We start from the raw sequence: 21551 nt of genomic DNA, 5'->3' as shown, positions 1-21551 counted from the left end.
CTAAAAGGTAGCAGAGTGCATGAACTTAAAGATAAAAGTTGAACCTTCTTTGACTCCTCCTCCAGCAAAGGTAATGCGCATTAAAATTGACAGCAGTGTAGTGCTTGCAAAATGGATCATCATTAGTGTATACTAATTCAGTCCATCTGCACGTGTCGGTTTATAGGTCAGAAGAGGGCTAATATATAACTAACTAACAATTTGTCTAAATAAAAAACTGTCAGTGCTTGCATTCCCAGGAGGACGCAGAAAATGAGTGCAGGGAAGTGAGCATTAGCCAACACTTGCACAGGCAAATATGCTAATATGACTTTTGTAGGTGTGTATACAGAATAACTCGTGGCAACATCAACTAAAGCTGTTCCAACCACATGTATTTTTTATGATTAGAATATCAGTATTACAACTAGGATTAGGTGAATTATAATTGTGGTGGGTATTTTTTTTTTCCTATTTTAAATCAAAAAAACATGACTTTTTAGTCGTGTGAGAAAAACAGTTATCTTTAAACATTCTGATATGTAATTTTGCTATAAAAATTCACTAGTAATCTGTACCTGAATGTCATCCATATCTGCCCTGTCATCTGACAATTAAGTAAATACACAAGAAACAAGAAATGTGTGAAAAAAGAATAATGTACCTGAGGTACAATTTTGTTCTTGCTTGCATCCAGTAAGTACCCTCACTCAGTGTACTCTCATTCCTGATTATTACAAGGACATTTTAATTCCTGCAAGGTTCTCTTATCCAATAACAAATAAAGTAGCATGTAAGACAATATGGAAGAATATCTAAACAGCTGGTTTTGTCCCTGATGTATAGATTGTTTTTCCTCTTCTGTCCGTGAACTTTAGTTAACAAATATGTATCACCTAGTCATAATAACTGAAAGATTGTATTTGAGGTGATCTCTTCTGAAAGTTAGATTGCAAGCTGTTTGGGAACACCAAAAGGGGTTTTATGCAATTACATACATAAAACAATAACAATTTGAGAGCTGCAGGAAGTCGGAGAATTTCTTAAATTGCATCATTATTTAATATAGACCTAATTTGTTAATGTACCAAAAGGTAATCATCAAGGCATGTTCTCACCTGTATCCGTTCAACTTCTAAAAAAGTTGCCGTTTGCAAGGCTTTTTCCCATAGTGTTAGGTCAGACTCTAGTTCCACAGAAAAGTAAAGATCTTCTCCAGATTCAGACTGGACGCTGAAGGCATGTTTCCGCCGGTCCAGTAGATCACTGTCCTGATGAAAACCTGAAGTTATATAATCTGGCATACATCAATTAATATTTTTAATTGCAAACATCTATGCCTCAAACCTAGCATATTTAAATGGCATTTTTAATTATATAACACTGTAATAACTACCGAGAGCTGACGAATTGAAAATTAGGGGCTTGGTCTAAACATTGATGTTTAAATGAATTTTAAACAAGACACCTATATTCAGAATGCTACAGAACAACATAGCATATCTGGCATAACTTCCAGTATTTTAACAAATCACTTGTCAAAAATGTTATCAGCTATAAACTTTTAAATTAGATAAATTCTGTAAAGGGTGTCCACTTTCTATTCACATGAGCGGAATACAAATATCACCTTCTCAGACCTATCTGAGTCACCCACCCTACTCTGGAAGACTGGCCAAAAGAAGCAAGAGATTTTTTTAAGCAGTATGAAAAATCCATCTGTCCTATTTTCCCTATAGAGGCCAGTTCATATTTCTGGTGGCTTACAAAATCCAATGCAAAATTTGTTTATGGCTGCATACTGCCAGTAGAGACTATAGTGGCTGCCAGTGGTTAGGTTGTTGGCTTTGGACCTGGAGGAGGAAGTTACTTTTGGCTTTACTTTCACACACATATATAATATATAATATATAATATATAATATATAATATATAATATATAATATATAATATATAATATATAATATATAATATATAATAAATATATAATATATAATATATAATATATAATATATAATATATAATATATAATATATAATATATAATAAATATATAATATAGAATATAGAATATAGAATATAGAATATAGAAAATAGAAAATAGAAAATAGAAAATAGAAAATATATAATACATATCTATAATATAATATATAATATATAATATAATTTCACCACATATAATGATTGCTAGCATTTGTAATTGGCTCTAAATCAAAGAATAACCAAATTAATCATGAAATCCATCACTAAAATGTTTTTCAATGATTTTTTTTTTTTAATATAGGATGCTTTATGCTAAAATTCTGACATGTAATTAATCCTTGTGAAAAATACACTTGCAGAAACAGTTTTAATTAATTTTGTCCCCACTATGGCAAAGCAGCTGTCACAACCCACAAGCTCACCAGCTATCCTTGCAAATACATCTGGAAATTTGGGTATATGTATGTAGCTTGCGTGCAATTTCTAACAATGCTACCCCATAGCAGAGGGCACAGTTGAGATCGGTAAAGGAGACTCACAGGACAGTATTGCCTTCTGGTTATATACAACTTGAATAGACCAAGGGGACCATAACCAGATGATACAAGCTGGAAGAGCACCTTACATTGTTCAAGCCAGGTCTCTCTGAGGCAGAGACCCAGGAACCTAAAGCTGACCGAGAATGGAAATACATAAAACAGGAATCTGCATGAAACTATTGCTCTCAGGCAGATAAGTAGGCAATGGTAAAGTAAGCACTATTCTCCTCTTTCTTTTCATTCAGTAAACATGTGACAGACCTGCTCAAGAAATCCAGTACAGCATGCATTCATGAATGCTCCTGGTTCAAAACTGGTTTATAGTTTCTAGAAGAATCAGCTACGGAGGCAACATACCCTCTCTTTGCAATCACCATAACAAAACTGAGTTGCTCAGATTTTAAACTGATCAGTCACTGTGGAACAATATCTTCTTCCTTAATTCCACAAAGTCCTAAGCTTAGTAGCTCAATAGCATTAAGTCATGGATGGAAACATCAGAATGGACATAGGCTGTTAGATCTTAAAAAGAGCATTTCCAAAAAAATTAATATTCTCACAGATATTTTTTCAAAGTGTTCAGATGGCTGTGTAGTTGAACTAGTTAGATGTAGCTAAATAACAGCCTATGTCCTATGACAAATACTTTTTTTCTTTTTTTTTCTTTTTTTTTTTATTTCCAATCAGGCCCTTCTGCTAAAACTAAAATGTCAATTCTGCTCACAGTATGTTTTGACCAGCATTCAAAAAAGAGGTCACAATGTCTAGGTTGTTGCTAATAACACCTATGCTCTACTGCACGTTCAGCCTCAAAGCGCACAGAGCAGCAGCACTGTGACAAATGTTTAGTCTTGTGGATAGGCGTAGCAACGTAAAACTTATCATCTAGCACCTGACTATACAAACCCCATCAATAGGAACTGGAAGAGTAAAAGCACTGGCCGAACCTCACTCCTCCAGGGAAGAAAAGCTACTTTGTATAGTATAACAGCTCTTCTTGTCTAACAGGTCTTAAGCGGGGTCTTAAACTCATTACACTCCCAGAGCTACACCTGATTGAATGGGCCTGTTGGTCCATAACCAAATAGACCTATTCAGCATGGAGTCTGACAAAACTCCTGTGTAAGGTACATATCTTTCCCAGGGAAGGTTTTAGTTCTTCATAGCTACAACCTCAGAAGAAACGAAAATATTTTGAACACACCTTCACCTGTTCTTGACAAGAGTCAGTAGAGAACAATTAATTATTACTAATAAATACTGTTATTACTAACAGACTGATCTCTGTTAAAATGTGTTTGAAAAATACAGGACTCTCAGAAAAGTCTTTGAAGTGATTAAATAAAAGCTTATGTATTTTATTATCAACATTGCTAGCAATAATTGTACAAGATTTAACTAAGAATTACATCAAACCTAGAGGATGAAAAGAGAAAGAAGAGCTAAATGGGATCTACAATATTAATCCATGTTTTTGCTATTTATATATGAAAATGAGAACATTCTTTGATTTAGAAAAGATCTAATCAATACCAAGTAGCATTTCCCCTCAGTGGTTTATGTATAAAAATTTTAGAATACTTCAACTCCTACATCATGTTGTGACAAGCAATACACAATAATTTATTATTGGAATTTACATTTTGTGAAGTTCTTATTTGGAATGAAAACAAAATTCAACATTTCCACAGAAATAATAATTTTCCACTGAATAATAATTTCATTTTTTGACTAGTTCTAATGTATGTACTTGTGATTTTGATATCCATGTCTATGGTTAAGTCCATGGTTCAAGTCACATATATGTAAATGTTGTACTTCAGTTTTAAAAAAATTGCTGGCATACATATGAGTTATTCCTTTCATTCCTAGTGGTATTTCATCGTACTTGTAAAAATAATTTGGTGCAAGGCTCCCTTCAGTACTGCTTCTGCTCCTTTTTGCTGCAGATTTTTCTTTAGTTTTTCATTTGTTCTCAGGATTTAAAAAGTGAAATTTGTATTTCAAATTTATAGATCTAACCATGCTTCCATTTGTACAATGGATAACTGCAGGAAACAATATGTACAAAAAGCTAAAAGATAGCTATCCAAATGTCCTTGTAAAGGTAGGAATTTAAAGCAAAATTTTTTCTTAGGGATTCAACTGAGAATTGTCCAAAATTCTCTGCAAATTTAAGATAAACTTGTCAGGAGTCTCAAAACCAGGTCTGGATTAAGCAGGAATCTTCATTAATTAACTTTTACCAAGCAGTAATTTCAGATAAAATATAAAATATCATTTTACCTATTTAAGAATCTGCTATGACCCTCTATTTTTATAATCGCTTACTAGTCAATGATGGACATGAGCCAATTTCATGTTGATTTTTTATGAACTCTTTCATACTGTTAATGATTAGCTGTACCATTTGCCCCTGATGTTCTCAATGTGAATTAATACAGATCCTCTGAAGAGGAACAGTCACAAAACTTGTAGCAGTATGCTAATTCCCTACTGGAAGGAAAGTAGTCCTGCTGAAGGATGGGTTTGGCTTACACCCAGCTTCAGGGTAATCCAGCATCTCTGCTGACAGGATGGTATGACTCCTGCTTGCCTAATTAATAATGATGTCCATGTTAAGTGAGAGTAATAAATTTGTCTAAGGGAACCAAGCACGGCTCATTAGGCAGGTCCTTTAAAATTAAGGCAGAATGCTTCTTTATCACTAAGCAGTGACAACGCCTTCTCTTCTGCAGAGGTAATCTCTTCTCTTTTGAAAGACTGCCCTCTCCAGAAGCAGCACTGCTCCTTATCGATTACTTGGGTCTTTTCATTTTATGTATGATGAATGCATTAAATACTCCTATTTTGGCTGTTGTTTAAATCCACTAGGATGCAAGAGACCCTCAACTTTTACTACAGTCAGTGAGAGCTGAGTTGTTCGATTCTACAAAGGTCTGTGCAATAGAAAACAAAGCTAGGTCTACTGGTTTCATGCTCATGGCATGATTTTTACCCAGGAGGCGCTCAAGAACTGTCTGGAAGTCTGGTTTACCTATAAAGTCATATGTAATATACAGAGTAATTTGGCGATGGAACTGAAATATTAGTGACACTGACGAGCAGTTTTTGACATGAACAATTCATGTAAGACGTTCAAAACCATCCTAATCAGAATTGTATACGTAAACAGATAAAATTGACCTTGACTTTTGAGATAATTTTATTTCAGCTGTTAAAATGAGGTAAAGATTCATGTCTGTGATATTAATTATAATAATTCTTAATAATACACAGATGAGAAAACAAACAAAACCTATGTTCTTTGTTGACTAGTTTAGACAGCCCTGCAAAAAGAAATCTGTCCTATCATAACCAAGATTCAAACCTAGCACCTAAATTCTCTGAAGATAAAAAGCATTCTCCCATCAATTCAAGAGTGCAATAACTCCAAGGCAACTGTAAAAACTAATCACATCATGCCTTTACACTTGCTGGCATCAGTGCCCTGATTATTTACTGTTTGTGTCTCCTTTCACTTATCAGCTCCATCTACATAAACATACATCCTTCTTTCTAAGGGATTCTAATGATCTACTTCTTTATATGAAACTTTGGGAACACTTTTCTTGAGCATCACCATTAGTTGCTATGGAGATGGTTCTAATAGCATTTACAGGCAGCAGGGAACAGATTCACTCCAGAGTGAAAAAAAGATACTGCTTCTCCAACATACCCTCATTAATCAAGTAATAAAGAAAAATGATGCACACAGGCATGCACATGTTTGTACATATCTTATTTGGACCCTTCTGAATTTTAATATTAAAAAAGTTAGAAAAATGTTGAAATTGCATGTATATATACATGCATTTAAACACAGAATGCTAGCTAAACTAAAACTGGACAGAATATTTTTCAAAGTCCAAATTCTATGAAAATATGTTTTTTCAAGGGGAAAAATAATTATAATTAAAGGATAAATTAGTTTCAATTAAATTTCCATTAGAAAGATCTGTCTGATTGCTTGAGAGAAATAGAAATGTTCATTCCCTGTAACCTATTAGGTACAGCAGTAAGCTTAAATTACTTTCCTATTCTGCCTGATTAAAAGGTGATGGAGTCTCAAAGACCCTCATCTGAATCAGAGCAAGAGTCTGAACACAGGTTTCTCCTGAGCGAGTGCCATAATTGTGCCTATTTCTTAATGACCTCCACTCAGAAATGTGTTTATTTTAATGCCATATGAGGAAAATTTTCAAAATTTTCATAAAATAGACTTATCTTTTGGGGAAAGAAATTATTCTAATACTTTCTGGAGAAGCATTGGTGGTTATTTTCTGCTAAAGAGAAATCAGAGACTAATGTAATTACAAACAGAATAAAAAATGTGCTGATCATCTCTTTGGAGGGTTATTAAGGTTTCATACCTCTCTAAACTTTGAGGCATTATTTGCTGGAAATTAAGTTTAAGAACAGATCACAGAAGAGTAAACATAATGATAATAGATAGCAATGCTAAAGACTGATTCTATGTTTTCATTCTGAGCCCTTGTTTACAACTTTCTCAAATTTAAATAATTGTAGCTGGGATTTTTTTCCATGTTAGTTGCCTGCCTGAGGATATTTTTTATTTTCACGTTATAGTTAAAACAGCTGAATCTGTTCTGTGAAATAAATTAGGAAAAGGAACTAAATAGGTTAGTCCATGTTAAAAACAAAGAAACAAACGGACATGCAGAACCACCCCCTGAAACTGCTTTTTGGGCTGCTCTGGGGTCTCAGTTCTTTGGAATGGCAACGACTGTTTCAGGGACGGGAGGAAACTTTTGCTGCCCTTGAAAAAAGAAATACAAGTTAAGATCTACTGAAAAATTTAGATGTTCTGGGCAAAATGTGGCCATTACCATTTTGAAGATTTCATTCTGAACATGCTCCATCCCAATGATATATAGGAAGAGAAGAACCTTCCCTACTTTTCCCATCTGTTAGGGTATGTTATGCTACTAGTCATGGGTAATGGGAACAGGATACACTATTTCTCCTTCAAAAGGCTATGTACTTCTTCAAGAAGAGAAAAAAGCACCTGACTCAAAACCAGAAGTGGACAGAGAAATTACGGGGAAAAAAAGTCCTTATAATTCTCACATGGTGAAATTTTTGTGGCTTTTTGGTTTTTTTTCCAACTTTAGATGCCTTTCTTTTAAAGGTAGGAAAAGGTCTTTTAAAGGTCTTCCTCATGAAGGACACAAATATTGGAAGGATAAGAATTAAATCTGATTAAATAAAAGGCTGGAAAATTACCCATCAAATTGATTATTCATTATAATAAAAGCATTACTTACATGACTGCACACTCTTTTTTTTTTTTTCTTTTTTTCAACAGAATTCCTTACTTAAATAGCTTGTTAATACATTATGGCAGGCTGAGAACAGATTAGAGTAGCATAGTGCAAGCATTTGTGTTGGATATCAATATGTCAGCAAATTTGTATCAGCAAATGTGTAAAAAATGATATCTTACATGTATTTGCTAATAGTGCTCTGAAAAAAATTCAAAAGTGCCTATGGAAAGAAGATCCTATCATAAAACAACAAAATAAAAATTTGTTAGGAAATTAATATTTCTGTTTTCAGTGTTGGCTCTGGCTGTTGAAAGTAATATGTAGACCTCCACTGTGAAGAGAATGCACCAAAGGAAATTTTTAATAGTTGTCCCTGAGACAAGAACAATTTATTTCATATAAGGAATGGGACATAGATCCAGTGAAAAAATACAGTGTGATCACTGTTGCATGAAAGCCTATAGTCCTAAATTCTTTATGCAATAAAACTGCAACATCTTATGCTAAATTTAATTATTGCAATAGTCAGAAAGAAAGACAGGAAAAAAACTCAAATAATTAAAGAATGTGACCAGAAAATAATAGAAAATTGATAAATTAGAGAAAAATGCTGCACAAAAATCTACCAAAATTGATGCAACAGAATATAGTAGTGGATAAAATACTGAAACAATGCATCACTCCAATCTTGAGAAATGCCCTGATTAGACTAAGGCGATGAAAGGAAACCTTCTCAAACTTTGGATAAATTTTGAACATCTGGGATGCAAGATATATACTTGCCTTTCCCGAGTATCCTCATTCAGTATTGATATATCACACCTTAGTTCTGTTCTTTTTCATCATTGCTTTCGCCTTATGTTAAAAGTTGAATTTGGCTTTGCCTTTCAAGGGTGTTGCAGCACCACTGTGGGTCTCATAACTAGACAGGCAGCAAAAAGCAATTTCTTAGAAGAAGGAAAAGCTGATGTCTTTAACCAACAGAGAGGTTGCAGGAGTCATTTAAACATATATTTTCTGTATCTGTTGTTCTTTTTCTTTTCCTCTGTGTGTTTATCTTGTTATTTCTTCCAGGAAGCAGGATCAGACTCTGACATTGGCAGCCCCAACCCAACACAACTGACTTGTTCTTTTCCCAAAAGGTGACACTTTATACTATCCTAATATTGCATAAAAAAGTAAAAAAAATTTTTTTTTCTTTAAAATAAAAAAGAAACCTCTCTAAAGTTAAAGGGAAACAGAAAAAGCCTTACTTAATAACTTTACATTTCAAATATTGTTCGTCTTTCCTTTTCTGAATCAAATAAAATGTTAACAAGCCTTTATACAGTGGCAGTTATCATGCATCTAATAACACTGCCCCTTTGCTTTCAAAAAAGACCCTTACTTGGTGCTGTACAGTTACAGGAACATCAACATCTTTAACACACAGGGCCCATTAAATTTATCCAAATTAACACACCACAGATTAGGGATTGTATCACTATGTACACGCTGAAGAGAAACGAACTGACATCACATACAGAATCACAGAAAATACGGATGGTGGGCCAGAGGTGTGGTCATCTACTGCATATCTCTATGCAAGGTAGGAGCAGCTACACACCAGCTTATGCTTATAAGGATCCAATGATGGAAATTCAACGGCCTCATCAGGAGCTCTATTTCAGTACTGAATGATACTAGCACCTCAGTAGTTTTTCTTTATCGTATAACTGAAGCCAACTTAATGATGGTCTTAAAGTCAGTGGACATGGAGATAATTTATGACTTTTGCTATTTTTCTTATAAGACAACCGTAGTTTTAGTTAGAGTGGGAACAAATCCTCTTTTCTTCTGAAACATTAAATACTCTTAAATTTAGAACAGGAGGCCAACCAAAGACTGAAAATTACTTCAGCTGTTTAGGACTGAAAGACTCAAAGTTTACCACTTTTTCCAAGAACTGACACCTGGCTAAACCCTGGCTGAAAATCTAATTTTTCCTGGATGCAGCATTAACCTATTCATAAAAGGGATTCATTACTTATGCTTCCTAAGCAGTTTTGAGTACGTGTGAAGTACTTTAGTGGAATCACATCAGGATGCAAGTCTCAGCCATTGAGCAAACTATATTCATGATAGACCTCAAAATATGTTCTGTACCTTCACTTTATATGTTTATTTGTCTATTGGCATTAATTTTAAAATTTATCTGAATATATAAACATTTTCAGTAGTTTTCCATGCTTTTTATACTTTCCATACTTGACTTATTGGAAACAGAGAACAAAATTACAGGAAATTCAAGTGGGAAAATTAATGTAACTGCATTTGAGGATTTTACACACACTAACAGCTAAATAAGGAAGGGAACACAAGTCTTCTGAGACACCAAGTTGGTCCTGATTAATATAGTAAGAAAATTATAGCGGCACTGATGTGAATGATACCAGCTATAAACATCAATGATTCACCATCCTGACATATTGCCGGCATAGACTGCCTTTCACAATTATCCACACATTTCATTTTAGAGCTGATCTGACACCTGAATATGTTTCCTGTTTTATGCTGAAAAAAGTGTGCTTTTTATTGTAATATCCAAATATTTTTGCATGACACGTTGAAGATAGAAGGCAGATGACTGAACTATAGAAAGCATTTTCTCACAATGAAAAGGAGATGCTTGGATGAAGCTGAAGAACATTAGTAAACTCAAGCAAACAAGGCAAACTTGCTTGCACTGAAGTGTAATCTTTTATATCATTCTTCATGATTTACCTGAAAAATTTAATAAACTTTTTTCTACCCCCATATGGAAATACTGCTTAAATATTTAAGTTATTTACCAATTTATCAAAGATACTTAAATCTTGTTAAAATATACACACTTACACATGCAAGCACATGCACACACACTCAAAACACACACATTAAAATTGCATATAAGAAATATAAGACGTACCAAAAAGACATACACAGTTCAACCAGCTTTGAAGTACTGAACAGGACAAGGCCACCTGCCCATTTCTGAAGCTAGTGATAGAAGTACCTGCTTTTCTGCACTACTGAAGATTTGACCAATCCTAACGTTGGAATTAGTTGGCTGTTAATGGGGCTTTACCCCTCAAAATAGAGGATAGGGTGAAACAAGCTTCTTCCAGGATAAATTAGAAATATTTATTCATAGCAAATTCTATCACCCGTTCCGTTGAAAATGACTCACAGATATATTTTAATGTCGGAAGTGGTATTATTAGATTATCTTGCCTGACAAATCGCTTAACATGGATTACAGATTTTCATCCACATGCTAGTGTCACTGTCCCACTAGCATCAGTCTGAATAAAACTGGTGGTAAAAAAAGAAAAAGAAAGTGGTTTAAAAGCTATCAACTTCTCTTACCAGTACCTTCCACTGATTAATCGTCAGAACTTTTACAGTTTCTAACTTCTTTAAACTTGCCTGACTTTGATTTCTACTCACTCTTTCTTTTTACCCGTTTCTTTTTAGGGTTTAAGAGTTCTTCGGTGCCTTATATTTTCTCTCTGTTAAGGTACTTTCACCCCATAATCAACAGACCAATTGAATTTTTAATAAATTACTTCATAGGCTTATCAATTTATGTATTTACCTCCCCAGGTCTTAAGCTATTTGCATCTCCATGAATGTTCCTTTAACATCAAACATAGCCCACTGCTGTTTGCCATTATTTCACAATGAATCATTTAATACAATATAATTAAAATGTGATTTTTGTACTCAGCCTGCTTTACCTACTTTGCATGTCAAAAATTATTATTTCAACCCAAAAATCTTGACAATGAAGAGCTTTATACTCATGAGATATGTATTTTTACATGGTATTTTGAAAACATTCTACAGAACCTTTTTTTATAATCCACTATTGTTTTAGTAGTGTGTGAATGTGATTGTCGGGGTTTGGGTTTTTTTTTTACTTTTTTACTATCTAAAATTGTAAATATTGAATTAGGGGATCAGTGCTCCTTTCTGAATTTATGTCAATAAAACTGTTTTTCACACAGTTAAGAGAGAGCTTTTTAAAATCTACTTTTATGCTTTAAATGTTAATGGTCTTCCTGATTATTTAGAAGGTCCTAATCACATTAAGAATAGTGAGTTATTGCGTTGCTTAGGGCAAGTCTCCTCCTCTTTCTTTTCCTTGTAATCTGATGGGGGAAAAAAAGAAGAAAAAAAGAATACAGTAACAACAAAATAGTGATTTATTAGAGGACTATTATAAATATGAATCTGCTAGACATAAATCACATAATAACCTCTGACATCTCTGATTAAGATGCAGAAGATCCTGCCTTTTAGGTGCTTGAGGCTGACAGAACCATAAAAATGGAAAATGGCATCCCAGTTTTCTATATCATTCGTGAGAAGAGTCAGAGCCTTTGGAATGGATGCTAAAGGAGAAAACACACTCCACACATGCAGGCAACTATGAAGAAAACATTGGCCACGGTGGCAGATGAGTTCTGAGTTTTATTTAACATGCTTGGACTATATTCCCTTCCTGACAGTTAAATCAGTGAAGTCCTCTGCTGGGTGTAGACATTAATATTTATTTAGTGTTTTAATATTTTTACTGTCACCAGAAGTGGTAGTATTCTCTCATACTAAAACACTAAAATATTAATGTGTATTCAGTAAAATCTGGCAGTTCATATTCTCCACTGTAGCACTTCTGTCATGAAGAAAAACTCAGAGAAATCTCTCTAACTGAGGAAAATTAAAATTCTATTTAAAAAGACAAACTTAAGGTAGTAAGTCTCTCTAACCAAAACTGCTCTTGTGAAGTTCATTGGCATTTTAGTCAGTATTAAGGAGCAAAAGAAGGAGAAAAAATGCTTTCAGACAGATTTAGTAAAGTCCTGTCCTAGTGGCATGAGGGACAGTTATTGCAATTGCCAGTATACAGCAGGAGAAAATACCAGCATGCTTGGGTGAAAGTTGCATCCTAGTTTCTAATGATTATAAGTCTAAATATGGAAAAAAGTTTTTGAAACATCTCATTCCAATCTAAGCAAGCCATGTAATGCAGACACATTTTGATTAGTAAGTGGTGTGATATTTAGTAATTCACTTTGACAAAGAAGACATGACCCACAACCCACGTTCTCTCTGGCTCTAGCGAGGTGTTGCGGCAGTCCTGATCAACACACTCAGTCCCGCATACAGATGATAAATCATCTGCTCCTTCTCAGGACGTCCAACAGCCTGATCAATATAGAAGGAAATATACTTTGGAAACATTAATTCTGAAGCACTACTTCTCACTCCTGGGCAAATTCGTATGAAGTTTAGCACAGACCACTTGCAAGTCCTTCTACTTAAAATGAATATTAGCCACAGAAGCTGTATCTATACTAACAAATTAAGCATGTATGGGACTGTTTGTTGACACTATAGCCAGCTAGCATGGACCAGACCACATCCATACTATGAAACTCTTTAACCCCCTAAAACAGAGTGCTCACATGCAACAGCTCATTACAAATGCTCCTTCACCCATGGTAACTCTCAAGCTACACCAGGAATTTTCTGAGAGAGTGCTAGATGGTTCATTTGGCCCCAGATCCATGGTAGTGATAATTCTAAAATAAAATAAGACTATAGATGATGGCTCTCCACCATCTGGGAATGTTCTATGATATTTACTACTAGTGAAGTGCAGACTGAACAATTTGAGTTGAGCTGAGAATATGGAACTAAACCCACTTAAGAGACACTGAGTGATGATATCATTCTGGAAACAGGCATTACTATCTTCCTGGATTTATCTCTGCCCAATGACATGTGATTGTCTCTTCTGAAGCAGAAACACAGAATAATTCTATCTTCTCAATTTTCCTGAAAAGAATGACATGAACTCAGTCTCTGTCATGGAAGAACAGGAAGTGCGGGAGAGGGAACACTCTGCGGTAGAAGAACCCAGGTTTCTTTTCTTCATTTTTTCATTAGGTTTCCTGAGCTATCATGCTATCAATCAATCTCTGAGAATATAATCGCTTCAAACCCTGTCAGCCTGCCCTTTTGCCATTCAACTCATTCTCTAAGGAAAACAAATTTATAATGAAAGTAGCATGTGAGGTACTATAAAAGGGAAGTTTGAAGGTGATCACAAAGCACCAGAGCAACTTTTTTTAAGTTGCCTCTGCTTCAGTAATACCCATGGGGCTTGTACAAATGTGTCTAGAAACACACACTGCTAAAATGGAGAAATTTGTGATGCTGGCATAAAAGCTGAACAAAACCTTGAGTCTCTACAGAGGTTCAATGTAGTAGTAGTAATGGGAAGCTGTTTTTCTTGGTTTTACTTGCTTTCATATTTAGTGAAACCATGGTTAAGTCCTATAGTACCTGCTATAGAAAACTAGAATATAGTGAAGATTAATACTCCAATGTCAGAAGCTGTAATTTCATTGCAATGATTTTTCTACTTCCACTTTTTATTATTTAGAGGTTTTAGTCAGCTAAAGAATCTGTTTGAAACATTTCAACACTTTATAAGCTTGTCCATGTTTACAGACAAAAAAGAAATAACTGAATATGAATAACATGATAAAGAAACACATAAATGGTATTCCTATATCACTTAAACTGGAATTGCCTCTCTGCTGGGACGTCCTCTGTTAATACAGACTGAGAATGGAGGATCTACACTTCTTTCCAGACAGTTTGGAGAGCTGGATGATAAGAAAAAACAGCATCTTTGTACTCTTTTCCGTGCTTCCACACAACAGTGCCACGAAGGCATTGGTTTAGGTTTACTGCTTTGTGGACTGACTCCTTGGCTGTAACTAACTTCTGCTACGTGGCTGAAAAGAGAAAAAAAAAAGCCCTGCATTGGTATACAATACCAGGGGATAAAGGAGGAGGGGAAAAATTTCTTAAGCCATTTTTCTTAAATGGCTAAAAATGAGTGAATGCAAAGAGTATCAACAAAGGAAAATGGTAGAAGAAATGAAAAGAAGAAGGACCTTTAACTTACAGAAAACTATATGGCACAGATTCTGTACATTTCTATTCAAACAGTATAATAAAGTCTTTGGATAAGTCACAAGGAAGAGTCATCCTGGCTCCAACAGGCTTACTTCTCAGAGAAGAACTACCTTGCTGCTTACTGTTTTCCAGGCTCAAGGCCTGAAGTAATCAGAGGTTACCAGAGAAAAAAAAAAAGTGCACATCACAAGTGAGATTCTTCATCTCTCTCAAAGCCTGACTGCGCTCTAAGAGCGTTGTTCATATCACGCCCTCAGTGCAATGTCTTCACAGAGTGACTAACTTTTCCTGGTAATTGTCTCCCTACATGACCACTACTAAAGAGTCAATGTTTGCACACACCTGGTAGTTAAAGGACATACCACAGCGATGGGACGTGTTGCATTTGGGATGTTCTACTCCTTGATGAAGACTCCAGACCTCACAGCCAACGTAGCAGTAAAAGAACTCCTTTCACTTTTCTGTTCCAGATCCTTTCACTTTTCTGTTCCAGATTGCTAGCAGAGAGGTTTTTTTCAGACTATAAATTTGGTTTCTTATTTTTGAAGTCTCTGATGTAAAAAGTTTCTGAATTTTATTGAGCTGTTCCATCTGTAATCTGCCTCCCTAAGGAAAGTATAGTGCACCTATGTGACCTACAAAAACTATGACATGTACCACGTATAGAATCATAGCATCGTTTAGGTTGAAAACGACCTTTAAGATCATGAAGTGCAACTGTATGTCAGTATAAGGTCTTCCCAATGGGAAACACTTTTTAAAAATATGATTTTTCATACTTCTTTTTGATACTCTATCTCTGCCTAGATGAAACTTCAGAAAAGACCAAATTACCTTTTACATAATTTTGACCCCAAAACCCCCAACCAACATACACAGGAAAGCACTTCAGATGAATGGAAAGTGACTAATTTTTTTCATCTCTTTTTCACCTCCTTTTCCTCTCCTCATGTTTTAGATACAAAATTCTGAGCATCTGGAAAACTGCTTTTCACTGTTTTTAAAACAGAGGGAAGACCATATATATTAATTCTGAATTAATTCAGAATTAAAAATTAAATACCATGTACAATAATGTCCCTATTCAATTTGCTACTCATAGCTTTAACTTTCTAAACATATTTCATTATCTCTTCCCTTTTATTACAGTTAAGGCAAACTGAAGAAACTGGAAAACATAAGACAAAAGTTTTCAGAATGGTATTGCATATTTTAAGGACCCTGCTTTTAGTCTTAGTGAAATCTTACACTGCAGCCACTGTTAGTTGCATCAACATACTTGAAAGCAACCAAATTGATTGCTATTTCTTTAGCTTCTCAATTAGAAAAATAAATGTTATACTGGTTAAATGTGACATTAAAGTAAAGCTACAAAACCCATACAGCATTATGGAGACATAAAATATTTTCCTAGTCAAAATCAGTTTATTTCTAATTTTGCTATGCCTTCGGGTTTGGCTCTGTATCTACTGACACCAGGACTTCTGACATTGACTTCAAAGGGAAAAAAAATGATCTCTTTCTGCAAGGTGGTCACATGCAGTTTCCAGCTGCAGTGTTATGTTGTGGCTTCTCAACTGGTCTGACAAAGTGGTAATTTATTTTATCCTTTCTCATCATACCTTGAGAATTTTGCACATTATCTCATAAACTGAAAACGTTTTCTCAGCTCGTGTCCAATCCCAGGTTGTGACCTTGGAAAAAAGAAAACAAACAAAACAAACAGGAAAAGAAAGTAAGTTATTTTTGTTTATTTCAAGAATTAAGTTTAATAAAAAAAATTAAAATCTATCCCTAAACTATTAACATCCAGTATAATGTATACAGAAAGACCAAGCACTGTCTCTGAGTAATAACTACCAGGGACCAGACTGTTCCATCCAGGCAGTGCTTAGGAGCTGCCCTACCTGTCTCCTTGTGCTCTATGCTGAATGATGAGGCTTCCCCGGGAACTGGTGGGGGTTGCATTGAGATCCTGAGAGGATGCAGCCCTTGAATTCCTCTCACAGAGCCTTGACTATAAGAAGGTATGTTTTTCACCACTTCCCTCCTAGTAACTGCATGCCACCATTTGCTCCCCGTCACCTACGTTGTTTGCAAATCCATAAAACCAAATTCTCCAACCTCGCAATGTCCCAGACACTTACGCCACATGCCTTGAAATCCAGGGGAAAAACTAACAAGAAACAACAGAGGCAAATATGCATTTTTTTTTCCTAAGCAAGATTAATCTACTCCTAAATTCTAACAAACTAAGATTTGAAGAATAGTCTATTTCTCCTCTTTGTCTTAGGATTTGACAATTGCTTTTAACAGTATGAATTTTAAGCAACTATTTTGCAGAAAATTGTGTCAATAAAAGAGTTCAATAAAATCATGCAAGGGTAAGGGTTAAGACTTAAATAAGACAGAAAGGGATAGATGAATATATTCAGTAAGGGAAGAGTCAAGGCGATATCACAGCAATCTATAAATAACTTTCCAAGAAAACTGCGAGAAGGAAAGAGGAGAATTATTCACAGTCTCAAAAGACAAGAACACACAAAATAGAATGAAAATTGAGGCTATATATGGGAAAAAAAAAAAATCTTAATGGCAAGAAGTGTTGAACAGTGGCCCAGCTCCAAAGGCAGGCAGTCGTATCTTTACAATTATTAGGTAAGATGAAGAGGCTGATGAAGACAGAGGTTTATTTGGTTTTCAAGATTCAAGAATATTTTCTTCTTTGAAAAATGCATCATAAAGTGGTATCCACAGCATATAAAAGAAAATATTATATGAGACCAATTTATCTTTTATCTAAAGAGAAAACAATCATTAATAGACACAACATGGCTGAGAAGCATCTATGGGTTTGGAGCCTTGGTATAACACTTTCTTGATCAAAATTATTTTGGTGTTGTATGAGAAAATTCTATCCCTAACTAATTTTTAGGTATAAACGCAATTGTAATTGAAACTCCTTTGAGGAAATCACAGTCAGGAATGAAAAGTTCAAAAATACAGTGTCATAGTTCCTCTTCTATTAGAATTTTATTTATTTGCAGTCATCCTTAAACTCAGTTTTCACTATCTTATTGAAGTATGGGTATTAAGACAGATTTCTAAGGAAGGGAATGACTAAATACTGAGAGTCAACAAATTGTTTGATATAGAATGAGGAGGTAGAGAAATATTGGAAATATACAATCTTTATGCCTGAGTTTTAAGAAGCTATTCAGAGATGTGATGAACAACATGTAAAATGCTTTTGGCAAGGAAAGAAAGAAAGGAAAAAAAAAAAAGCTGCTCTTTCTACTGTGGACAAAATATTAACTTTCTCACCATGAACAGAGAAATGGGGAGAGGAGTCTTGCTACAGCTCCACTGAGCCCAAAACACCAGCCACACGAGCTGAAGTCATATTGCCCCATCAGGAAAAGTAGTTACTGTTGCTGCTGAAGCACAAAGGCATTTGGAGCCTATGTTTAAAAGCTTACTGTAGGCTCCATACCTTGGGGAAAAATATCAGAGCTCCCCCTTCTCCCCTGGTTTTCTGCTTTTGTTTGTACTTCTAAAGGGATTTCTTTTGAGGTCAAAACAAAACTCTCATATAAAGATATGTGCAAAGCAAAAGCAACTGTAGAATTAAGACACCCATAGAAATTGCTGGCTCTGTTCACTTTTAATATTTTAATTTAAAAGCTTGAGTAGCAAGAGAAAAGGTGTTAGCAGCTCTTTCTCAATTAAAGTCCATTCTCTCTGAGATTTCCAACTATAAACTGTAAGAAAGTGAAACCCACCAGACTTGACACACTTAATAATTCTAAAGGAGAAAATGTACCAGGAAATAACATAAAAAGAAAAAAAGTAATTTTGTTTAAAGCTTTCAAAATGCAAATAAGATATGTTAGAACTGCTCATTTATCTGAGCATGGAAAGTTGAAGTACTATTGACGAAACGGATAAAAAAAGAGGCAGAAAAGAGGCAGGGGGAGGCCGCTGATATACACTGTTTAGAAACATGCTTCTCTAATGTGTTAGACTTTGGCAGAGACCAGGGAAGTACTTTCATTTGATTTCCTGGTTAAAAAGTTGGCAGTACATCTCTGTTCAGAAAACGACTTAATCCAAGGAGTTTACACTGCAAATATAATTAAAACTGGTTTTATTCTTATAAATACACTTTACACATCTCATAAATAGAAGCTCTGAAGCTGCAGCATTGAAAGTTTGTTCATCACCTTTCATAATCCCTGGAAGAGATGAACACATATACCTGCAAGATAGCAAACATAACTGTATGTGTAAAAGTTTGTGTATAGAAAATAGGATTTTAGAAGTCCTTTTAGAAGGCTTACTGCAGTCTTTGATAAGAAGATAATTTTGCTGGGCATATAAGTGTTCAATTATTACATACATTACATGTTTTTAAGGTAGCTCTATAGGAACTCTTCCTCTGTCCTTTAAAAAGGACGTGTTTGTCATTCTGCTTCCTTCCTACCCCATGGAGAGAAAATATTTTTCTTTATGTTTGAACTGTCTTTCTATTTTAGAATAAGAACCAGAATCTGGCAAAACAAAACCATGTTGTGCTTGCAGCTCAGCTAAAACAAGACCTATAAAGACTTCAAGGATCGGTGGCTTGTCTCATACAGCAGCAGCTTGCCAAAATTGTCCTCACATCACCGTGGTTCACAGCCCTATTACGAACATGTTCCTCCCACACCCATTAATCATCACCCATTACCTGTTTACCCACCAGCAGCATATTACTCCTGGAAACTTATGACTGAATCCTCTGTAAAGAGGCTTGTAGTTCCTTCCACAGTGCTTACAAAAGAATAATCTTCCTCTTTTGTATTGAACGGGAGCTCTCAGCATTGTTTCTGCTTCTGTCTAGTGTCTAGAATGGAGGTGGCTTTGTTTGATGGGCAGCAAATGCTCGGGTAGGTCTGCCAAAGCCAGGAGAGCTGCTTTTGAATTAAGGTGCTTGGCAGCATAATCTGACATTTTAATCTGATCCTGAAAAATATGCACCAACAAAAGCCAAACTGCCATTACTAGCCATGGGACAGCCAAACTTCCATACCAGTGCACTAGTGTACCAACACTGAACACACAAAGTTTTCAGTTCATACTTACTTCCATTCTTCATGTCTTTCACGTGTTCTTAAACACTTTGCTAAACAAACATGGATAGTGACTGATGAATGATGTAAAGACTTGCAAGCTGGCTTTGAACTACCTCAGGAACAGGTTGCCCAGAGAAGTGGTAGATGCCCCATCCCTGGAAACATTCAAGGTCAGGTTGGATGGGGCTCTGAGCAACCTGATCTAGTTGAAGATGTCCCTGCTTATTGCAGGGGGGGTGGACTTGATGACCTTTAAAGCTCCCTTCCAACCCAAACTATTCTGATTCTATGATTCAGGCAGGAAGGAGCTACAGACTGGATCTGGCAACACAGAGTTTAGCAGCAGTCAGAAAGGTCATGCAATGAACAGAACAAATGACTCCATATGACTCCGTGCTACTGGTACGGGACTGCTACTGGCTCCTTAGCTACTGGCTTAAAAGTTAGCTAGAGGATATCTCTGTTTACTGCAGTTTAGATGTACCATAAAACTGTGAAAGTAAATTGCTGAGTATGAGACAACAGCTAAAATTTTGCCCAGTGTTTCCAGTCAGATTCCAATTAATATATTTAACCTGAACAATTTCATTTGCTTCCCTACCTTTCTTTTGGTGCTCCCAAGCAGCATAAAAGTTACATTAAAGATGAAATCTAAATACAGAGATATTGCCATTTCCACAGCATGCAAAAAGCTTTGATATTTCCCCAAATATCAGCAGTTTAACTAGAATGATAGTTCAGTCTAAATCTAACCATCTTGCTTCAGGCTTGTTCTGCCTGCCAAAGGAAAATTAAAAGCCCCCTTTTAGCACAAGTGGATTTCTTTTGTATTTTTCTAAGTGCTCAGCTAAGTGGGGGAAAAGAAATTCTTGTCAGATGCCCAATCAGCTGATGAACAGCTATTTTCTATCACTTCTATACCACATACCCTGGAACTTTTCAGTGCTGTAAGTTGCAATCCTGTTAGCTCAATGAGTGATATCTCATTGTGAAAGCTTTGTACATATTACATGAAATTGTTTTATTTAATAACATTTATTCCCACTAAGCATGAGAAATATACTTACTGGAGGTGCTATAAATTTATACAGGGAAGATCCCCTCAGTGCTAGAAACTTTGGTGTGTACATTCGATCCTGAAGGGAGTCTTGTTCCCGTTCTTCCGTCCAGCCCATGTAGACTATCTGACAGAAAAATCAATAGTGTTGAAAAATTCCTCAGACACTTTCTTCAAATGAATTGCAAATATTTCATGCAAGTAAGCTGATGTCTGTCAAATTTTACATAGGTACAAACCTTGAACCATTGACACAATATGGTGCATGGGCAGTTCACTTACAATCACGTACTTATATAAAGAATGCCTGTTATGAAAATCCAAAAACATCAGAACAAATATTTATTGTACTAGCAACAACAAAAAAGCTAAACCACATACTCAGTGGATGTTAAAGGTCTATTATCTCATTAAAAGCTCCCTGAAGTAATTCCACATATTTGCTGACAGATCATGTCAGAGAAACTTAATGCAGCTGAAGTGTAAGGAACCACTAGGCAGGAATACGAAATCAAGTAACTGTTGTTACACTGCAATGTA

The 21551-nt window shown here is 35.4% G+C and overlaps 1 protein-coding gene across 12 annotated transcripts in view; it reads right to left on the bottom strand.

Moving 5' to 3' along the window:
• The window catches only part of SNTG1 (syntrophin gamma 1), a 348105-nt gene that overhangs the window by 34550 nt on the left and 292004 nt on the right, over positions 1–21551 (bottom strand). For all 12 annotated transcript variants that reach the window (XM_075494642.1, XM_075494639.1, XM_075494638.1 and 9 more), the window contains 3 exons: positions 21022–21138; positions 16463–16534; positions 1098–1250 (listed from right to left, as the gene is read on the bottom strand). In XM_075494642.1, the coding sequence (XP_075350757.1) occupies positions 1098–1250; positions 16463–16534; positions 21022–21138 (342 nt within the window). The remainder of the gene's footprint in view (positions 1–1097; positions 1251–16462; positions 16535–21021; positions 21139–21551) is intronic.

This window comes from Mycteria americana, chromosome 2, assembly GCF_035582795.1.
Source record: "Mycteria americana isolate JAX WOST 10 ecotype Jacksonville Zoo and Gardens chromosome 2, USCA_MyAme_1.0, whole genome shotgun sequence".
NCBI lineage: Eukaryota > Metazoa > Chordata > Aves > Ciconiiformes > Ciconiidae > Mycteria > Mycteria americana.
Note: the sequence above shows the minus strand (reverse complement) of the source record. Positions and strands in the feature narration are given on the sequence as shown.